At 54.0% G+C, this 19,654-nt stretch overlaps 9 protein-coding genes across 9 annotated transcripts; 5 read left to right on the forward strand and 4 right to left on the reverse strand.

The window, feature by feature from the left end:
- Positions 1–867: 867 nt before the first annotated feature.
- Positions 868–1,626, forward strand: COCMIDRAFT_80760 (uncharacterized protein; the record flags this gene model as incomplete). Its single annotated transcript, XM_007684388.1, has 4 exons — positions 868–922; positions 1,010–1,155; positions 1,228–1,365; positions 1,420–1,626. The coding sequence occupies 4 exons, from the start codon at positions 868–870 to the stop codon at positions 1,624–1,626; spliced, it is 546 nt and encodes a 181-aa protein (XP_007682578.1).
- Positions 1,627–1,895: 269 nt separating this feature from the next.
- COCMIDRAFT_442 (uncharacterized protein) lies at positions 1,896–3,983 on the forward strand (the record flags this gene model as incomplete). Its single annotated transcript, XM_007684295.1, has 1 exon — positions 1,896–3,983. The coding sequence occupies one exon, from the start codon at positions 1,896–1,898 to the stop codon at positions 3,981–3,983; it is 2,088 nt and encodes a 695-aa protein (XP_007682485.1).
- Positions 3,984–4,831: 848 nt separating this feature from the next.
- On the reverse strand, positions 4,832–6,501 carry COCMIDRAFT_21611 (uncharacterized protein; the record flags this gene model as incomplete). The annotated part of the gene is made up of 2 exons (XM_007684321.1): positions 4,832–5,844; positions 5,898–6,501. 2 exons carry the CDS (start codon positions 6,499–6,501, stop codon positions 4,832–4,834), a joined length of 1,617 nt encoding a protein of 538 aa, XP_007682511.1.
- A 690-nt stretch (positions 6,502–7,191) lies between these two features.
- On the reverse strand, positions 7,192–8,123 carry COCMIDRAFT_80589 (uncharacterized protein; the record flags this gene model as incomplete). Its single annotated transcript, XM_007684389.1, has 5 exons — positions 7,192–7,255; positions 7,311–7,368; positions 7,432–7,526; positions 7,629–7,654; positions 7,821–8,123. The coding sequence occupies 5 exons, from the start codon at positions 8,121–8,123 to the stop codon at positions 7,192–7,194; spliced, it is 546 nt and encodes a 181-aa protein (XP_007682579.1).
- An 844-nt stretch (positions 8,124–8,967) lies between these two features.
- COCMIDRAFT_80520 (uncharacterized protein) lies at positions 8,968–9,720 on the forward strand (the record flags this gene model as incomplete). Its single annotated transcript, XM_007684390.1, has 3 exons — positions 8,968–9,088; positions 9,150–9,399; positions 9,456–9,720. 3 exons carry the CDS (start codon positions 8,968–8,970, stop codon positions 9,718–9,720), a joined length of 636 nt encoding a protein of 211 aa, XP_007682580.1.
- A 604-nt stretch (positions 9,721–10,324) lies between these two features.
- COCMIDRAFT_80763 (uncharacterized protein) lies at positions 10,325–11,905 on the reverse strand (the record flags this gene model as incomplete). The annotated part of the gene is made up of 1 exon (XM_007684391.1): positions 10,325–11,905. One exon carries the CDS (start codon positions 11,903–11,905, stop codon positions 10,325–10,327), a length of 1,581 nt encoding a protein of 526 aa, XP_007682581.1.
- Positions 11,906–12,912: 1,007 nt separating this feature from the next.
- On the forward strand, positions 12,913–14,454 carry COCMIDRAFT_31795 (uncharacterized protein; the record flags this gene model as incomplete). Its single annotated transcript, XM_007684355.1, has 2 exons — positions 12,913–13,234; positions 13,292–14,454. 2 exons carry the CDS (start codon positions 12,913–12,915, stop codon positions 14,452–14,454), a joined length of 1,485 nt encoding a protein of 494 aa, XP_007682545.1.
- A 765-nt stretch (positions 14,455–15,219) lies between these two features.
- On the forward strand, positions 15,220–16,814 carry COCMIDRAFT_80614 (uncharacterized protein; the record flags this gene model as incomplete). Its single annotated transcript, XM_007684392.1, has 6 exons — positions 15,220–15,290; positions 15,477–15,508; positions 15,728–15,781; positions 16,001–16,080; positions 16,193–16,529; positions 16,591–16,814. 6 exons carry the CDS (start codon positions 15,220–15,222, stop codon positions 16,812–16,814), a joined length of 798 nt encoding a protein of 265 aa, XP_007682582.1.
- A 298-nt stretch (positions 16,815–17,112) lies between these two features.
- COCMIDRAFT_449 (uncharacterized protein) lies at positions 17,113–18,532 on the reverse strand (the record flags this gene model as incomplete). Its single annotated transcript, XM_007684296.1, has 2 exons — positions 17,113–18,302; positions 18,355–18,532. The coding sequence occupies 2 exons, from the start codon at positions 18,530–18,532 to the stop codon at positions 17,113–17,115; spliced, it is 1,368 nt and encodes a 455-aa protein (XP_007682486.1).
- Between the last annotated feature and the right edge of the window lie 1,122 nt (positions 18,533–19,654).

The following is a 19,654-nucleotide window of genomic DNA, read 5'->3' on the forward strand; positions in this document are numbered from 1 at the left end:
AATGGGGAGCAGAGCTGAGTCGGCCATGCGATGCAGAGGGCGCGGGGGGGTAGGTGGTGTTTGGCGAGGTGTAGAGGCTGGGGCTGAAGGGCGGGCAGAGAGTGGAATGGACAGTGAATGGGATCGTCGGTCGGGCGTGACACTTGGGGAGGGCGAGGCTTGGCTTATGGCAGGCGGATAAAGGCCGCAAAAGACGCAGACGTCGCTAATGCAGAGGGCAGGTGCCAAGGATGCCGGGCACAACCACTCCCGGCACTGTACTCGTAACCCTCAGGCCTGCCCGACTCGTCTGCCCGACGACAAAAGGGCGTCGGCGCCGCAGTCAGACGAGCCACGGGCGTTTGTGTCTTCTCTTCCATGCAAACATTCCCTTGGATGCAACAACCGCCAGCTCACCAGCAATCCACGTCTGTCATGCGATGCGTATTCCCGCGGTTCGTCAATGCACATGCGCCATATCGCCGTATCGCACTCCACGCACTGCGCCCCCAAACCCTGCGTTAATGTCGCATGCAGGTGCCCTTTCCAATCCAGCACATGGCTGACACCGACATGCATGCCAGGCACATCCTCTCCTTAATAACACAGACGTGCTATGTAGCCATGGACCGTCGCACGCACACGCTCACCCGTCAAGCGGCGCCTTTGCACGCCCGTCTGATGATTGCGTATCCAGGCCGACATCCCTGCTCGCCGTGTCGCGGGTGGAGTCTTCCCCAGCGCTAGAGGCGGCGACAATCGCATCCACCAGGCCCTGTACGAGCTTATCCAGCGTTAGCCGCGTCGGTACTGCACTGCACCATACCGACTACATTTGCACGCCCAACAACTCTCTTCTTTGCTCCCGCCAATTGCACCGCCACAACCATGGCAGACACTACCGAGCCCAATCCAGTCGTCTTCTTCGACATCACCCTAGGCGGTATGCCTCCACCAGTCTGCCCGCGTCGCCCTTGGCCAGCTGCATGCACCCCACGCTCGCAGCACCATGACTGACATAAGCACCTAGGCGAGAAGCTGGGCAGCATCAAGATGGAGCTATTCAAGAACATCGTCCCAAAGACTGCCGAGAATTTTCGCCAGTTCTGCACTGGCGAAACAAAGAACAATCGCGGACAGCCCCAGGGCTACAAGGGCTGCAAGTTTCATCGTGTCGTATGTTTCGCTTTTCGCGCTTGCACACCTGTTTGCACCCATGCTTGCTTGCCGCATTGCTAACAGCACTAGATCAAAGGCTTCATGATCCAAGGCGGTGACTTCATCAATGGCAACGGTACAGGCTCAAGGACCATCTACGGCACAGAGAAATTTGCAGATGAGAACTTCACCCTGCAGCACGACAAGCCTGGTCTGCTGTCAATGGCAGTAAGTTGTGTGTGTGTGCATCATCTGAAACCACGTAGCCCTAACAATGCACAGAACAGCGGGCCCAATACCAATGGCTGCCAGTTCTTCATCATCACCGCTAAGAACGGTACCCCTCATCTGAATGGAAAGCACGTAGTGTTCGGCAATGTGGTAGAGGGCATGGATGTAGTCACCAAGATTGAGAACACGCGGACCCTCGCAAATCCAGAGGGGAAGCCTGTGCAAGACATTGTCATTGCCCAGTGCGGTGAAATGTAATTGTCTGCATTGATAAGACGACACAATCATCATGTATTAGTGGCTCAGTGAACCATGGTGGATGCCTTGTGCGCCCAGTCTGCGCTTATATAATCAGCCGACCCGCTGAAATTCTCTCGGGCCTAACCGCAGTCGCGTGCAATCACAATCACCACTACCCCCGCCCCTCGCTGTACTTTTTTTTGCCAGCACACGCCAAGTATACACGCGCTGGATACACGGTCTTCTGCTCCAATGTGAAAACTTGTGCCATTCGCTCTGTAGTCGCCATGGTTTCACTTGCTTCGAATCCCCACTCGCCGCTCGTCGTCGCCCCAGGCACGGGTGGCAGCAGCCTCAAACGCAAACAATCCGACCATTCGTCCGACGCCGAGACCACGGCTTCAGGCCAGTTGAAGAAGCGCAGAGTCACCTTCCACCCCGAAGTCGATGTGCATGTACTGCGCGAGTACAATGAGAAGAGCGCAGAGCTGGTGGGGGAGGAGGTGCGTCGGGCTATGGAGAAGCACGCCACAGGCGAGAAGGCAGCATACGACGGACTCCGAGCCCTCTTCAGGGAAGCACCCACCTCACCCAACGCGCCATCCTCGCAACTCCTCCAAAAGTACCTCGTTGCCCTCACTGGCCACACGCCGCAGCTTGACCACAACTGTAAAGGCCTGGTCCATGCCGTCATCGACTGCAGTTGGGTCGCTCGCAATGAAGACTTTGTGCGCTCCTATCGCAACTTCCTACGCTCGTTGCTCTCAGTACAGTCTGGCTACATGTCGACTGTGCTGCAAATGCTTGTCGACATGTTCCTCGACCTGCCGTCGGTAAACGCTAGGCAACACGACGACCCTCCAATCCAGCGAGTTCGCCTCCTGGCACGCGTCCACGAGACTCTGGTCTTGATACTTCGATACACTCCCATGGTCAGCTCCTACCTGGCCCCCATTATTGCCAGCACATTTCCCTTTTCCAATGAGAGTGCTAAGAAGCACGCTGAGTACATCCGGAACATCTACCAAATCACTGAATACGCCCCAGAGATCCGAGGTGAGGTCCTCACGCTAGTGACAGACAAGCTATGCAAGATAGACGCGCAGATGCAGATGGACATGGAGGACATAGACGACGATCTAGAGGAGCGACTTGTGGGCGACGCCATCCACAACGAAGAAGATGACGACGACATGAGTGATGATGGCTCTGTCTCGAGCCACGAAAGTCTCGAGCCAGAAGAGCAGCGACTCAAGGACATCAAGGACACCATGCTCAAGCTCGATACCGTCATGGACGTTCAGTTTGCCTATTACGACTCCATCTTCGAGAAGGGCGACCTTTTGGAGATGGACCGCACCTACCAGTCTCTCATTGCACAGTTCCAATCCATCATAATTCCGACATACCGATCGCGGCACACCCAATTCATCCTCTTCCACTTTAGTCAACTGTCGACGGATTTCATGGAGCGCTTCGTCGATACCTGTTCACATCTTGCCATTGACTCAAACCGGCCTCCACTACTACGGGCATCGGCATGCGCCTACCTTGCCTCGTACATTGCCCGCGGCGCACATGTTCCCGGGTTTGTTGTGCGTAACGTCTTTGACCTTTTGTGCTCGCAACTCGAGCGTTTGCGTATGCTGCACGAGCCAAAGTGTACAGGACCTGACCTACGGCGCTACGGCACATACTATGCCATTGCGCAAGCACTGCTCTACGCCTTTTGCTTCCGATGGCGCGACCTCATCGTTACGCCTGACGGCTCACTACCTACCGACGCCGACATTATGTATCACGAGGGTGATTTTGAATGGCATCGGTCAACGCTTGAAATTGTACGCCGCAACATCTTCTGCAAACTCAATCCGCTCAGGATATGCGCACCAGACATTGTCAAGCAGTTCGGCCGTATTGCCAAGCACCTCCGCTTCACCTACGTTGATACATTGGTGGAGACAAATAAGCGTGTACGGCTCGCCCGCAGTCTTGCCAGCAGCTATCTCACTGGCATAGGAGGTCGAGAGACGGCTCTGACGGGCAAGAAGGGAGAAGAAGCGTTTTTAATGGATGCGTACTTTCCGTTTGATCCTTATGTTCTGCCACGCAGTAAACGATGGGTTGAGCATGATTACGTACAATGGCGACCGGTTCCTGGTATGCCTGTGGAAAAGGACGAAGATGACGAAGATGAAGACGACGAGGAGGATGACGATGACGATGACGAGGAAGATGAAGAAGGCGATGACGAAGATGACCGCACTTCTGATCAAGACGAAGAAGAGGACGACGACGACGACGACAGCGATGACGAAGTGGGTGGAGCGCACGCTGATGACCTTGATGACGGTAGTACAGAGGCAAGCGTTTGAACTGCCTTGTGATTTTTTGATGCATTACTTGAAGGCAATTGTTTTTGGCGTTTACGGAAAATGGGGGACAAGCATTTGGGCGCGGCATTGCTCGGCGCTGGTCCTAAAAACCTGGTGTATGTGGGTGGCTGTCTTCCTTATTTCCTGTCCGCGATTTACATCGGACTTCTTCTTTTTTTCTCATGTGCTGGATGAAATGAGCATTTTCTTCCTTCTTCTCTTTTACTTGTAGATAATTGAGGTGGACGTTATGAAGGAAACACTGGGGTGAGTTCAAGCTGCACCGTCGTCAGCTTTCATCCGTCACCATGGTCATGTAGTTAAATATCGAATCACATAATCAACCCAATAGTCTCCCAACTCATACCAAATGCATATACGTGCTGTTTGCTTCCAGTGATTGATTGGTCAGGCAATAAAGCCTACTACATACCAACTCTTATCTATACACGACGCATTTGCCTGAGAGAAAAAAAGCGCAAAACCCCCTCCCCTTCCCTTTGCCTAACCCGAAAACCCGATGCATGCATATTAAATGAAAGAAGAAGAAACAAAACGACGACACCTCCCAAGGATCAACGCCACTGCCCCTACCCCAATATGAAAATTTACGCCTTGATTTTGACTTCGCACAGAAAGTGGCATGCATCGCGGCTCGCAGCTATGTGTGAAGTTCATATAAAGGGTATAACAGAGAAAGAAGAAAGAAAGAAAGGAAGAAAGAATACCAAACGAAAGAAGAGAAAGAATCTCTCCACATTCCATGGGGAAAAAATCCCCATTCAGAATCTGTCCAAGGCGAAAAAAAAGAAGAGAGAGAGAGAGAGGAAGAAAGAAGGAGGTTGATACTACTGCGAATTCGATGCAGAAGACGCATTTGCAGCAGTAGCAGCACCGCCAACCCCACTCTCGCGCTTTCTTCTTCGCCTCTGTCTCGCATTGTCGCGTAGGAACTGGGGATCGATAAAGTCATCGGGCAGTTCGAATTCCTTTTCGGCAAACTCGGGGATGGGCTGGCCAAAGGCGCTGGCGTTGCGGCCGTGGCGGTGCTTGCCTAGTGCTGCGGCGCGGAGATGGGGTTTGGCGTAAAAGGACTGGAAGGGTGCTGCAGGCTCGGGTGGAACGAGGGGAAGGAGGAAGCCGTGGGGGCGAGGCGGCCGTCTGGGTTTGGGGGGTTCTGGCTCCTTGGGTTGGTGTTGTGGAGGAGGGGCGTCTCGTGTGTTTGCAACGGAACTGTCGGATTCTTCCGTGTCGTCACCGTCTGCTTCATCGTCATCGTCTTCTTCTTCTTCTTTTGCGGCTAGGGCCGCTTCCTTGTCGGCGCGTAGCCGTTTCTCTTCTTCTTTCCATACGCGGAACTTGTCGACTAGCGCTTCTACTTCTCTGATGAAGTAGTCACGCTTAGCCTCCCAATCCTTCCTCTCACCGTCTGTAACACCTGTTATGCCCATGACCTTGAGCCAGTCTGGGCCCTGTAGGCCGTCGAGCAGGCGCTCCAGTTGCACCTTTTCGTGCATAGCGCGCTCTTTTTCAATGTTGCGCAGTTGCTTCTCCTTGCGCTCTGCTCGCCGGTGCTGGGTAAAGTAGACCGAGTCGGCAAGGGGGTCTTGGCCATCCTCGTGGTGGATTGCATTGGCTATGGTGGCATAGTTGAGGACCTGGAAAGATGTGGAGGATTGCGCCGGGGGTATAGCCGCATCTGAACCATGACGCGAAGGCGAAGCAGGCGAGGCGGGTTTCGCTCTTCTTGAGCGCGCTGGACTCACTGAGTTGGGCGAGGGCTGTGGTGTGGTGGGTGCAGGAGTGTTGCTCTTGACGGGTTCGTCGACAATGTATATGGGCGTGTCGAGAGCGAGGAGTTCTGTATGCGACGTCAGCCAGCACGCAGAGCGACACGGGGACGGCAAGCATTACCGTCGTCCTTGGAGACGCCTGCGATGATGTCGTCGTAGTTGTAAAAGTAAATGGCTAGATGGCTCTTGAGGCGCGATCCACCGTCGTGACTCCGCAGGCTCCTCTTGTCAGTCGAGGAGGCCGTCGAGGCAGGGGCGGGGACGGATGGGGTCGAAGCAGTCAGCTTGCCAGCGCTGGCTGGTCGCGGCGTCGACGCTGGTGAAGGGACATGGGCGGCGTCGAGGCGCAGGGGCACGGAAACACGGTTGGGGATAGGTAGGTCGTCGTGGGGTTGTGTGACGGTGATCTTGGTGGGCGGTCGTGAGTCGGGCTGGTCTGGGTCGACCTCTGTGGCAGGCCGCTTTCTGCTCGTGGTGCGGGCGGCGGGCGTGTCGGGCGAGGTCTGGAGGACGGGCTTGTCGTCGTCTGCAAGCGCAATCAGGGGCCCGGAGCGCGAGGCCCGGCGTGTCGCGACGGTGGCGGTGGGCGTGGTGTTGCGCTGGACGTGTGCGTGCGAGTGTGCGTGGGCGTGGGCGAGGGCGTCATCGCGCGACACGGGCAAGAAGTTGAGTCTGGTCTGCCGGTCATTCGAGCCTCGCAGCAGAGGCCGAACGGCGTTGGCCATGTTGAGCAAGCTGAAGATCATTCGCGACTGGCTGGGACATTTTTCAGAATCCCATTGTCGAGCTTGCCATTGAGAGTCGCGCCGTGCTGGGTTCATGCAAAACGCGAGCCGTTAGGGGGTCGTCGATTCGCAGAGCTCGTCCGCGCTGTTTTGGCAGGCGAGCTTGCTGCACCTGTACCGCTTCCCACGGCTGCTGCTGCACACACGACTGACCCTTCGCCCCGGCGAGCAGACGTCGGATTAAGCTTCATAGCACACTCGTCACGTTTTCATATTACTCCAGCATCTTCGCGGCACACGCAGCGAATTGCAGCACAGCAACCCGGACATGCTTGGGCGACTGGCAGCGCCACCGAGGCTGCCCGGCCAATCACTTGGCTACCGTCCTAGGGCGGCACACGGTCAGCAACTGCACCTTTCTCGACGACTCTTGTTTGAACTGCCATTGACTTCCAAGCACGCTTGCAAGTATGTATGGTATGTATACGTATGTCTGTGTGTCTGTATGTACAAGTGACGCAGCTGCGCGAGACAGAAAGATGAAACAAAACCCTCGAGGCCGTGGCACTAGCAGTAGCGCGCTGATGAGAGCCAACAACGTCGTACCCAACGCCCTTGATGTGCGCGGCCCAGACCCTACCGTGGGCAGAATAGAGGAACAAAAGCAATACTGGTACACGGCAGATGACATCACGGGAACAGAAAGTCCTTGAGCACCGGTGCGCCAGCAAATTCCGGATTGAGCAGGACGCAGCTAAAAAAAAAGGTCAGTGAACATGCACTAGGGTGTTTATCGATACAGCACAAACTTTAGAAAATAGGACAGCCCTTGTTTCCGCTTTTCCAGAAAACGGGGTCTGAAGCGAGCTACGCCCAGCAGGTCAGTCAACGGCACTATCGAGTGGGGTGAGGTGAGGTGGTGCAACCTACAGATGACCGACTTGGGGGGCAGCTGGGGCAGCGAGCCGGCGGCATGGGGGAATGTCTGCAGCAGTTTTGCGTGCAGCTCCTCAAACTCGGAATATCTGGCAATGCCTGTCAATACAGTGCTCTGACTGGAGTAGTACGTGGTAGGTGGTGGTGGTGCACGAGGCACACGGCAAAGGAAACATGACAACGACACCTACCTCTTGCGTATCTTCATGGGGCCTCCCTGGACGAAAAAGATAGTTAGCAAGATGCATCTTGTTGCTCCACCGCGGGCCCTTGTGCATGCGCAACCTGGTGTGGATGGTATGGCATGGGAGGCCAGGCCGGTGATTGGCTGGACAACAGGAGCGCGGCAGGCTAGCGCATGGCTGTTTTGGAGGCAAACTCACATCGAGCGTCTGAACGGTACAGTTCCAGACGACGTATGCGCCGATGGCCGGTGCAGTGCCACTGACAACGACGTAATCGTCTATGGTGACGCCTTTCGCCCACAGCGCCTTGCAGTGGTCTGAGCCGTCATGAGTGTGGTCCTCGAGGCCGATGGGCGCGGGGCGGTTGTTGTCTGCAGAGCAAGTGCTGCGATAGCTGGCACTGCGTTGGTGCTGCTGCCAGTAGGGAGGCACCACGGCCACACTGCTGCCGTCTGGCGACGGCGGCGACGGCTCTCGAGTCTCAGATTTGGCCGGCTCCATGCACTTGTGGCTGGGAGGGCTGACGGGTATGATGTCGAGTATCCAGAGGGAGGGGTTCGGAGGGGTTGGGCGTGTTTCCGGGCGGTGGTTGCTCACACTCAGCAGCGCGGCAGCAGCAGCAACAGCAGCAATAGCAGCAATAATATCAACACAGCAGTGCAGCGGGCTAAGTAGCGGGCTAGGGTGTGGTGATTGACAATGGCGATGTCCATGGCCCGCCGAACGGATGCATACTTAATGGGGGCGATGGGCAGGTCGCGCTCGGATGCGTGCGAGGACCCTGGATGGTGGACAGACGAGTGAGGGCAAGAGTGACTAAGCCAGACAGATGCTAGGCTGGTGGCGCCAACCTCTCCCCCTGGTCGCCTAGTCAGCCCCTAGTCGCCTGCTCGCAGCCATTTGGGCAAATCCCGCTCGCCGCAATGTCTCCCCACAGCCTGCAGCATCTTCTTTCTAGCCGCACATGCACATGTCGCCGCGGATGCTCGAATCATCGCCCCGCCCCTCAGCACTGGCCGGCGGGGAGACACGCGCACGGCCCCTATCGTGAGCTTTCCTATCGCGTCGTCGACTAGCTTATTGCCTGTTGCCGATGCCATCCCTCCCGCTATATATTATGCCACACCTGCCGTGCCATCCAGCCTCCTCGTCCGCCTTCACCTTCGCTGCTTGACTATCCGTGCCCCTTGCATTGACTCGTTCACTGTCTGTCGCTGACCGTATATAACTTGTTGTAATTCCCTCACCAGCCGCTTGTTCCCGCAACCGCTGAGCTTTACATACTACCACTACCTATTTCACTAAACACATCAACACCCCCACCGCCATTCCCATAATCTCCGTCATGCGTTCCATCTTCGCTCTCGGCATTGCCGCCTTGACTGGCTTCACTGCTGCTCAGACAACTCCGCAGATGAACTATCCTTACACAATCGACCCAGACACCGTTCCCCAGTCCACCAGAGGTATGTGCTATTCTGGCTTCTGCCGTGTGTCTGCCTCGGCTATCAACTTACCCATTTCCAGATTACTGGTGCTCTCAGAACACGGCACAATGCCCTCTCATCTGCCTCCAGCAGCCTGGCGTCAACTCCATGAGCACAGAGGCAAATGACTGCGATTCCGACAACTTGACCTACAACTGTGTTTGCGACAACGGTGTCTCCCCAAACATCACCGAATACTCCCAGACCCTGCCCTTCTTCATTTGCCAGCAGTGGGGAAACAACTGCGTTGACAACTGCGGCAATGACCCTGCCTGCCAGAGCGCCTGCCGGTAAGCACTTGCAAAACACCTCACAGTCTCAAAACACTGCTAACACACTTGTTCAGTCAGGACCACCCATGCGGTGCCCAACAGCCCTACCGTGGTAACACTTCTCTCCCCACTACCATGGCCTCCACCGCAAAGCCATCCGGCACCGCCAGCAACACCATCCCAGTCACTGGTTTCGGTGGTGCCGAGCCCACCGGCAGCAGCGGCAGCAACAGCGGCAACAACAACAAAGGCGCTGGTTCCCTATTCATGCCCAACGCTGGTCTGGGTCTGGCTGCTCTCTTTGGCAGCGTCTTTTTCGGCTTTGCCGTCCTCTTGTAAAGAGGTCCGGCGACCACAAAACAAGCATGCATCTTTTTATTTTCTCGGCATTTTTCACTCCCTATTCTCATGCATAGCGTCTCGGATTCAAAAACAGTCCTTTCAGTTTTCGATACCCAATTGGGAAAGCGATACATGACTCGCTCTTTTTAGCACGAGACCTGGCGAGGTCTCCCCCCTGTCTTTTGATTCAGAGCATTGCGGTTCTTCTCGGCAGTATTTGCATATTTTGGGAGCACGAGCACCAGCCGCAGTGCAGTTGGCATAGTATCACGTTATAATACGAATAACCGACACGACGGTTGATTATGGAAAATCATGTTTCCCATGCACATTACTGCGATACCCTGACTCACGTCCCATGCACCTTTCCCCAAACACAAGCCTCGGATATCAAAACATAAACAGGTTCGGGCACACAGCACAAAAATGTGAAGCACCAGGCGCAAAGTTTATGAAGGTCCAATTCATTACTAGCTATTACTAACGCTGAACAGAGCAACTCGTGGTGATCACGCACTACCCGTCTCGTCTCTTCACCAACAAGCCGCAACCACTTTTTTGTTTTTGTTTTCCTGAACATTCACTCTCACATGTGCAGCCTCTACGTTGCACCACCCTTGTCACCATCATCGCCATCCCACCAACACCTATCATCCAGACTCTTCCTCAACCCCAGTCCCCCCGATGCCCTGTTACCTCCTCCCCGGACACAAGAGCAACAGCATACCGTCCGAGGCGCTTCATCACTCAATGTCTCGCACAGCGAGACGCGGGATCTGCATTTGCTCGAAGAACACCGGCTCCATTCCATCTCGTGCTCCCGAGGGTCCAGACTAAGACTTTGCATCGGAGTCAGTGGCGATGGCGATGACACGATGGTGGGGATCAGAACCGGTGTCGCAGGTCTAACGGGAGCCGGTTGATCATCCCTACTAGAGACCGACGACGCTGGAGACCCACAGGCCGCCTTCACCTCTCTCACCTGTCCCTCTAACAAAAGTGGTATGGTGATGCAAGAGCTGATCGGTTGTGCTCTGTGCATCTGTGTTTCCTGCGCTTCTTCACCGGGTGGTGTCGGAGACCTCGAGCAATGCAATGATGGTGTGCTGGATTCCAAGGTAGAGAACTCCGCCTGTGGGATATCCTGTGATTCCTTTGGCGAAAGGGGCAACATCGTCTCCATTGACACGCGAGGAAGAACACCAATCTCAGCAAGACAACATGTTTCCACTCCCAATCTCGTACTGCCACTAGATAGAAGCGCCATTTCATCTAATGGCGCCACGGTTGTATCGTTGTTCATAGTCATGCGCCCTTTCCCTTTGTCCACTTTGCTGGACCGTCGCGATCTCAGGAAATCGCCAAAGCCGAAGAACGAATCTTTGCGTGTCCGAGGCTCGCAGTCAGAGCCCTGCGTGCCATGTGCTCGAAACCAATCCAATCGGTCCAGATCCATATCCGCGTTGGAACCTCGGTGGCCGTTGACCTGTGTCTGTATGACTGCATTCCCTTGTGCCTGCAACGTTTCCTGGAAAGCATTCCAGTCAGCAGTGTTGTAGAAGGAACTGGGGCCAACATCGCCGTTTGCGTCAAAGAACTCGCTTACATTGGGGAGCTGAAACGACCCATTCCACATCTGATATTCGGGAGTGCAGTCGATATTTACTGGGTCTGTGGGGCCACGCAGGTTCAAAGACAAACTTGAGTGCCGTGTGTCAGAAGAGGCCACTGACGGGTCTCCATCTTCAAGCGAGCCTCTCCGGCTGCCGAAGAGCCGCTTGAGTCTAAAGTTGAGCCGGTTGAGGAGCTCGCCAACCTGCGACTGTCTCCGCCCATGTTCCAGTCCGTGTTCCGTGTCATCAATGGCAGGGCTGGGAAGTGGTGTGGTAAAGACAGAGTGGTTGCTACTGACATTGGAAGATGATGATGACATCAGGTAATCTCCGGGTCGCAGTACTAGGTAAGGGCCGTTGGTGGACCTCTCTGGCACTGATTGTGACCTTTTCCGACGCTTTCCGAGGTAATTGCACGTATGCAAGAAGGATTTTGAAACTTCTCGCTTTAGTGTACGTCGTCGAGGGTGCGACGGTTGAAGTATTTCCAAATCGGAATCGGTTTCGCAGGAACTCATAGCTGCACATGGCTCGGTAAAGGATATGTGTTGGTGAGTTTGATAGCTCATTGTGGCGGCCAGCGGGGAAGTGTTTAGGGGAACAGTCGAATTGCGTAGACCAAAGTGGTGCTCCAAGGCGATGTTTATATAAAGACACAACGCGGCTGTAAGGGTATGCTAGCAGGCTTTCAAGGGACCTTGGGACGATGTGTAAGAAGAAGCCAGCCTAACAGCTGAGGATGCATTGGGCGTGACGGCGGACGGACGTGCCTGATGGGCTGGTATCGAGGAAGAGACAGGTCAGCATCATGGTATGGACCCGATTAAATAACCAGTGCACCGCACAAGCAATACTACCGAAGCCGAAAGGAAGTTTTAAGGAAGTAATGATTAAATCTCACGTCTTGCGTTCTGCATAAACGAGCCATGCTTAGTGGTTCCAATAGTGTCTGTTCTATGGGAGACGCTTGGATGAAGAGACTTTGTCCGATCCTATGGTTCGGATCCCTTGTTTGGGTGTCCAGATAGGGAAAGTTCCACCCATTGAAAGCAGTCGATTTGACCCTGCACCATAGGGCAGTCTCAGCCAGTGCCGGCTTGAAGGGCAATCCGGACACACGGGCTCAGCCAGATTAGCTCCGGTGATTGTTAATGAGAGACCTGTCTACTCAATCGGCAATCTGCCAGTCTTCTCCGTGAGGTCACCGTCTGATTCTTTCACAACATGCCCTGACAACAGGCAATCAATATGCTGGGTGGCATCTGGATAAACGGCATGTTTCTCGACGGGCCGAATGGTACCACTGCAAAGGTACTGGCGGCACTGATGCCGTTTGCTTAGATTGGCTGACTGGGACGTGGTTGTGGTCCCACATGAAGTTGGAGAGTTGGAGGGACCCAGCCAGCCTCCACATTGCGGCGGCATGCCGCTTCGACCCGCACCCGATAAGATAACGTCTTGTCTAGCGTGGATCTGCAAACACGCCAAACACCGCTATGACACCACCATTACAACGCTCGAGGTGCGCAAATCCCATATACTCGCGTATGTCACGGCAGCACCTCAAAGGCTCGCAATGCCGCCTCAAATATCATTGGCACCGTCCCGAGCCCTACTGTCGCCATTGACACGCTGCGTGCGCCTGCAGCCCCGGCGGAGGTTTCTCTCGAGCTCCGCAGATGCCCCAGAAGTCTACGATGTCGTCTGTGTAGGTGGAGGCCCGGCTGGCCTCAGTCTACTCACGGGTCTGAAAGCATCACCAATTACCAATGGACTGAAAGTTGCCCTTATTGAGGGCCAGGATTTGCACAGGAGCCGGCTGGCGCAAGACGCAAGCTTAGAGACCTTCTCGAATAGATGTAGCTCCCTCACACCAGCTTCCGTGAGAAACCTGCAGGGTGCGCACGAGCATGTGGATCCTTGAGTTGGGGAATTGTCTAACATATGATGTTTAGAGATTGGAGCGTGGGCTCATGTCAACCAGCCTCGAGTACAGCCATACCAGGAAATGCAAGTATGGGACGGCGTAAGCGGAGCACGCATATCCTTCGACTGGCACACCGCAAAGCCTCTCCTTACCCCCCGTAACCCCGCGCAGCCGACGACCATTGCATACATGATTGAGAATGTCAACACTGTCACTGCCCTACTGAGCCGGCTTGAAGAGCTCGGCGGTGTCGATTTCTACACATCTACCAAGGTCAATTCGATAGACCTGGGCACCGATACGGACAAGATGGACTTTTCGTCCTGGCCGATACTCACATTGTCAAATGGGAAGTCCCTCGCCGCGAGGCTGTTGGTGGGCGCCGATGGTGCGAACAGTCCAGTTCGGACATTTGCAGGCATTGAGTCGCGAGGGTTCGATTACAATAGACATGGAGTTGTAGCCAGCCTGAAGCTTGAAGGCCAGGGTTGGGGAGGGTCGGACCACAAGATCGCGTACCAGCGCTTCTTGCCAACGGGACCAATTGCTATGCTACCACTGCCTGGCAACATGTCGACGCTTGTATGGAGCACAACGCCAGAGCGTGCCGCCAAGCTCAAGTCACTGTCGCAGCAGGAGTTCGTTGCCATGGTCAACGCAGGCTTCCGGCTGTCACCCACTGATCTCGAGTACTTGCACACACTATCGTCGGGACATGAGGAGGAGGTTGCATGGCGAGAGAAGCACACACCTGTCAATGAGCACGCGATCCCTATGCGTGTGGCCAATGTACAGGCTGGCACTGTTGCATCCTTTCCGCTTCGTATGCGACATGCAGACACTTATACGGGTGAAAGAGTCGCGCTAGTCGGTGACGCTGCGCATACCATACATCCGCTTGCAGGCCAAGGCCTCAACCAAGGACAGGGCGACGCAGCAGCACTTGTCCGAACAATATCGTATGCCGTTCAGACTGGTCAGGACATTGGGTCAACGTTGGCATTGGAAAGTTACAACAGCGAACGATATGCGGAGAACAATGCCATGTTGGGCGTATGTGACAAGCTGCACAGGCTCTATAGTGTAGAATCAGGACCACTGGTAGGACTACGAAGCCTAGGTTTGAGAGCTGTAGATGCCATGGGCCCGCTCAAAGGCTTCTTTATGAGCAAAGCAGCCGGGGGATCATGAGCACCCCAAAACAAAAAGATTGTTGTACTTTTATTTACCACTGTACATCGTGTATACATACCTACATAGCTTGACAAAACTCACCGAACATTCAAAAAATTAACCTCCGAGGAAGCAACCCCCCGCCCCCCCCCCTCCCCACCGATCCTATATCCCCGACCCGAAGCAAAATCCCGAAGCCAGCATTCCTCATGTCTGAGATATATGACAATCGTACCATATCCCCCTTTTTCCCTTTTTCCCTTTGTCCCTTTTTTTTCCCTTTCATCCCTCATGCATTTGGACCCCCCCATGCTCCCTTGTAACATATACTCCAAGTAGCCTAGCCCCATCCCGCAAACATGCGCGCGCATGCCCCACTACCCACTTCACGGCAGGAAATCCGCCAGTAGAAGGCCGGATGCAGGCATACGCGCGCTCCTTCTTTTTTTTTCCTTTTGCCTTCCCAACCTGAGACTTAGGTAATTAAGCTTAAGCTTTGCGTCTTCGCTCCCCGTCACGTCACGTCACACTGCCTTTCCCGTTCCCCCTCCCCCTCCTCTTCCGCCTTTCTCCAACGCTTATCTTTTTTGCTTGCTGCAACTCCTTTTTTTTTGTTTTTACACTCTCCCAACTCGACCTTACCTATCTTTTGTTTATTTGTTTTGTTTTTTCTTCTTCTTCTTGTATCTTCTTGCTATTCCATCGCCCTTTCGTGGTAGGGGAAAAAGAGTCCTGCACGAGTAGAAGAAGAAAAAAGAGGAGAAGAAGAAGAAGAGGGAAAAGATGACGACAGAACATGAGAAGGAGATTGAATCATTCGGGGCTAATAATGATTTTTGGATCTTTGGATACGGGTACGTTTGATCACTTTACCAGAAAAAGAAAGAAAAAAGTTTCCCCGTTCCTGCATTTGCTTCTCATATCGTTACATACAGAAATGTATGTCCTGGTTGCATGCATGTGTATAATACATGTGCAGCTTGAGTTTGTGTGTCACATGGGCTAACTCGCTTGGTGCTTTGTTTTTTCGGTGGAAATAGAAGCTTGATCTGGAAACCACCGCCACACTACGGTACGGCCCGTCCCCCCCTCCCCCTACTAAATCTTTTTTTTTCACCAAAAAAATGAGGAGAAGAAGAAAGAAAAGTCATTTGATACGTTTACGGATAAGCTATCTAGCCCTGCTTCTTTGCTTCCCGCATATCTTGCAGTCCCTGGTTTTTTTGTTATTGTTTTTATCTCTTTTCACAATCATGAGATTATTGAAATGATCTGGTTCTAATTAATGTAGATCAAAGACTTCCAGGATATATTGAAGGTTACGTGAGGCGGTTTTGGCAGGTACGTTTAAATTTTTCTCTTCCTTTGTAGGTATATGTCTATCAGATCCGACTCGGGAGCTAGTCATGCATATGTTGATCTGCATGAAAAAAGAGAAGAAAAACGAGAACTAACCTAGTGATTGTGTAGGCGAGGTAAACAATCCCATGTGCGCACGACTTAGTCTAGCATGCCGCAGACGACAGAACACTTGGATAATAACGATTGAAAAATTACAGTGAAGATCACCGCGGTACGCCCGAAGCACCTGGCCGCGTCGTAACCTTGATTGATCGGGCGCATTGGGAGACGTTGGGCGATCAAGTAAGTCGTTTGTTTTCCGTTTTTCCACATCGAAAATTCATTGTGCATTTGTAAATGCATATGTCGTCTTCTCCCAACCACCAACACATGAATACTAAGACCATGCCACAAGCATGACGCCCCCTCTCGTGTCTGGGGCGCAGCATACCATATTCCCGCCCGCCACGTCGAGTCTGTGCGCAAATATCTTGATCTCCGAGAAATAAACGGCTACTCTATCCAATTTACGCCTTTCCATCCTGCCGTTAGCAGCGCGACTGCTGCGCCCGAAGAAGTGCCTGCCGAGGATTCGTCGTCGTTGCCTTCGACAGCCATCAAGGTCACGAGCACAGAGTCACTGGTGCCCGAGCCAGAGTGCATCAAGTGTCTGGTGTACATTGGTCTTCCAGAAAATCCCCAATTTCTAGGTGCACAGGACCCGGATGCGTTGGCGAGGAAAATCCTGCAAAGTAAGTCGTTTTCTGTTCCTTTGTGATGATTGATTGGTTTGGCTGATTGGTGATTTCCTAGGCAAGGGCCCAAGTGGAGAGAACAGAGAATACTTGTACAACCTTGATGTTGCGCTGCTCGGATTGAGCGAAGACAGTGGCGATGCGCATGTTAGCGATTTGGTTGGGCGCTGCAGAGCATTGGAGGAGGAAATGGGCATTGTGGGCGGAAACGAAGGCGAGAAGAGTAGTGAGGTGTTGCACAGAGTGGGAAGCATAGAGGAGCAAGAGGAGGTGGAAAAGTAAATGGCGAGGAAATTATAGGGACCATCCAATCAAACTCACACGACAAGAAAATATTTCCACAGTGGCATGATCTGAGGCACCTGATATCGGATTTGGATGCATGGCTGCAATTTGCCTCACAATGTAACCTTGGTCTCGGCAATACGCGACACTTTGTAACCAACCTAGATATTCGGGGCCTGCGCGATTTGATTGCAGAGGCGAATGTGATTATGAAGCGGAGGAGGCTGAATGTCATCAGCCACAACACCAGAGAGATGCATGACACGCTAAAACAGTACAACGATACAAACACGAATTATGCCCATGCGCCGACAAGTGCCATTAGGTACGCCCCTCCCAAAACGCTGGCGCATGCCTGTAGTCGTCGCTTGCCACGCAGGGTGACGTAACTCTCGTCACTGAGAAAGTCTTCGGCAAGAAGCTCGACCAGGCCGGCGAATAGAAGCAGGCCACTTGATATGGCGTTCATGAAGCCTACGGTTAGTAAGCCAGCTTGACTTGCAGGGTCGTAAAGGGTGTGGATCGCCAGTCCTATGGCTTGGCCGATAGGGGTCGTTGTGCCATAGGCCATTGCCATGAGCCAGGGCTTCGGTGATCCCGCCGGGAAGCGAATAGCACTGATTCTCGCACCGAGTGCAAATCCTTCAAAAGTCTGGTGAAAGGATATTGCAGTAAGAAGTACAACGAAAGCAGTGCCGGTTGCCACTGAAAGGGCCATGCCGATGAAGACAGAGTGAAAAAGGATACCAGCTTCGAGCAGCAAGCATTGAAGCAGGAGCTTCTTATTTTGGGCGTCCGACTTTTCAGGGGTTTCGGACGACTCGCCGCGGCCATGGCTGTGCTGCTGGTGGGTGTGAGGTCCTGGTAGCAGGCGGGATTCGTCTTCTGAATCTTCGGCATCCTGATGAGCCAGTTCCTCTCTAGTAATCTCCAGATCAGAATCATCGTCGTCATCGTCATTGTCCATGGACTTTTGATTCCGTGCGTCAATGGGCATGGTAGGGGTCATGGGCGATGCAGCCGAAACGGAGGGCGATCGTCCAGCCATCAAGTTGGTCGAGGACTCGACATCATGGAGCACAATACCTGGCGCAAGGCCACTGGCCCCTGGCATACCGTTGCTGTACATGCCGTAGCTATGGCTCCTCTTGTGGGCTGGACGGGCGCCATTTTGAGAGGAGTCCAGACCAAGGTTCTCATAGCCCGTCGAATGCACATGTCCCGCTCCGCGTGCTGCAAAGAACATTTCAATGCTCACAACCACAAAGACGGCTGTCATAGCCACAAGGCCCGGCATGGCGGGATAGCGCTTGTTCCAGAAGTGAGGCAGACATGGGTGGGTGAGGGACTCGAAGGCAGTGGGGAGGAGATGGACAAAAGCGGTGGCTATGAGGACGCCGGTGCCAAAGTGTCGTGAGATGAAGAGGAACTGGTGGGGGACGGGGATCGAGGGAAAGCGCTTGACGATGATTGGGAAGGAGCAAGCTGCACGGGTTAGCAATGAGGGGGTAGAAAGTGGGGAGAGGGGCGGACATACCCGCTGTGCTCAGGGTGAGGATGAGCAGCAGGGCAAAGACATGCAGCGTTGTGTTGTACTGCCCCTTGCCGCCTTTTGTCTCGCACTTTGGCCGCTCATCGGTCTCTTCTTGCCGGCGGAGCAATTCGGCATGGAGGATGTGGGCGGGTATGTCGATGAGGGCTGGAGAAGACAGCATGGTGAAGGGAGGGGCGCCACTGTGGCTTGCAAAAGCAGTTGCGATCTGCCTTTGGGAAGATTTGGTGCCAACATGACGCGTGCGAACATAAGAGCATCAGCACCGGCAAAGGGACGCGCGGACCCGTTGCGCTTACCAAGAGATTGCTGGCTTTGGTACCGGTGTGGTCCTTGGCTTTTGGACTTGTTCGTGCGCCATGGAGCCGTTCATCTTGACCGAATGTATGTATCTACTTCGCTCCCGTTTGCTACGAGCGAGGGTGACAGGGCGTCTGCGACATGACCCTTGGCCGCGGACTCGGAACGCGGTCGGAAGCCAAGAGTGACTACGTATCCATCATCTGCACACACACAGCGCCTGGCGGGCATGCAAAAGACACATGCACGCACACATGCGCATGTATGTATGTATGTATGGAGATACATACACCAATACATCCATACTCGATGCGTACAAGCAGAGTCGGGTACAAGCGTCTGAGGCGCTGATGGTGCAGCCGCTTCTCTCTGTCTTCTGTACATGGGCATGGGGGCGACAAGCGAATCATGGCATTCACCACCCCCCAAGACACCACTCGGCCATGTCTCCAGTAGCCAGTGTGCATGCAGCACCACATGGGAGACGGCAGGTAGGCCGCACGTACTCATGCCATGCACTTGGAGAAGGCAGGCCCCGTTCTATACATACTACAGACCATGCAAATGCAGCGTTAGCCACGGGCCACGGGGGGTGCTGATGCTATTTTTGATGTCTGGCCTACATATAAGCCGGGGCCCTGCTTCCCTCACCGTCTGCTGGCTGCTGGCTGCTGGCTGCAACGGCTCTGCATCCGCCTACAGAAAACACCAGGTCAAACCTCGCCTCGATACATAGGCTCGCCAGCGGTCTAGATCGGCGGCCCCGACAGAGGCCTTACCCGGCGTCGCTTCTGCAGCCTAATACCAATCAGGTTCTTGATAGTTCGCACTTGCCCACGCCCCTCCGCTGTGTCAAGCATCACCAAGAACGACACAACCCCAACTCAGCCTCGTTTCCACACATGCCAGAATCAAAATGGTGGCAGCCGAGCATCGATTAGGAAAGTCTGGCCCAGTCACTCCTCCTTTTCTTCGACCGGCTACG

Source organism: Bipolaris oryzae (assembly GCF_000523455.1).
Source record: "Bipolaris oryzae ATCC 44560 unplaced genomic scaffold scaffold_2, whole genome shotgun sequence".
NCBI classification, from domain to species: Eukaryota; Fungi; Ascomycota; class Dothideomycetes; order Pleosporales; family Pleosporaceae; genus Bipolaris; species Bipolaris oryzae.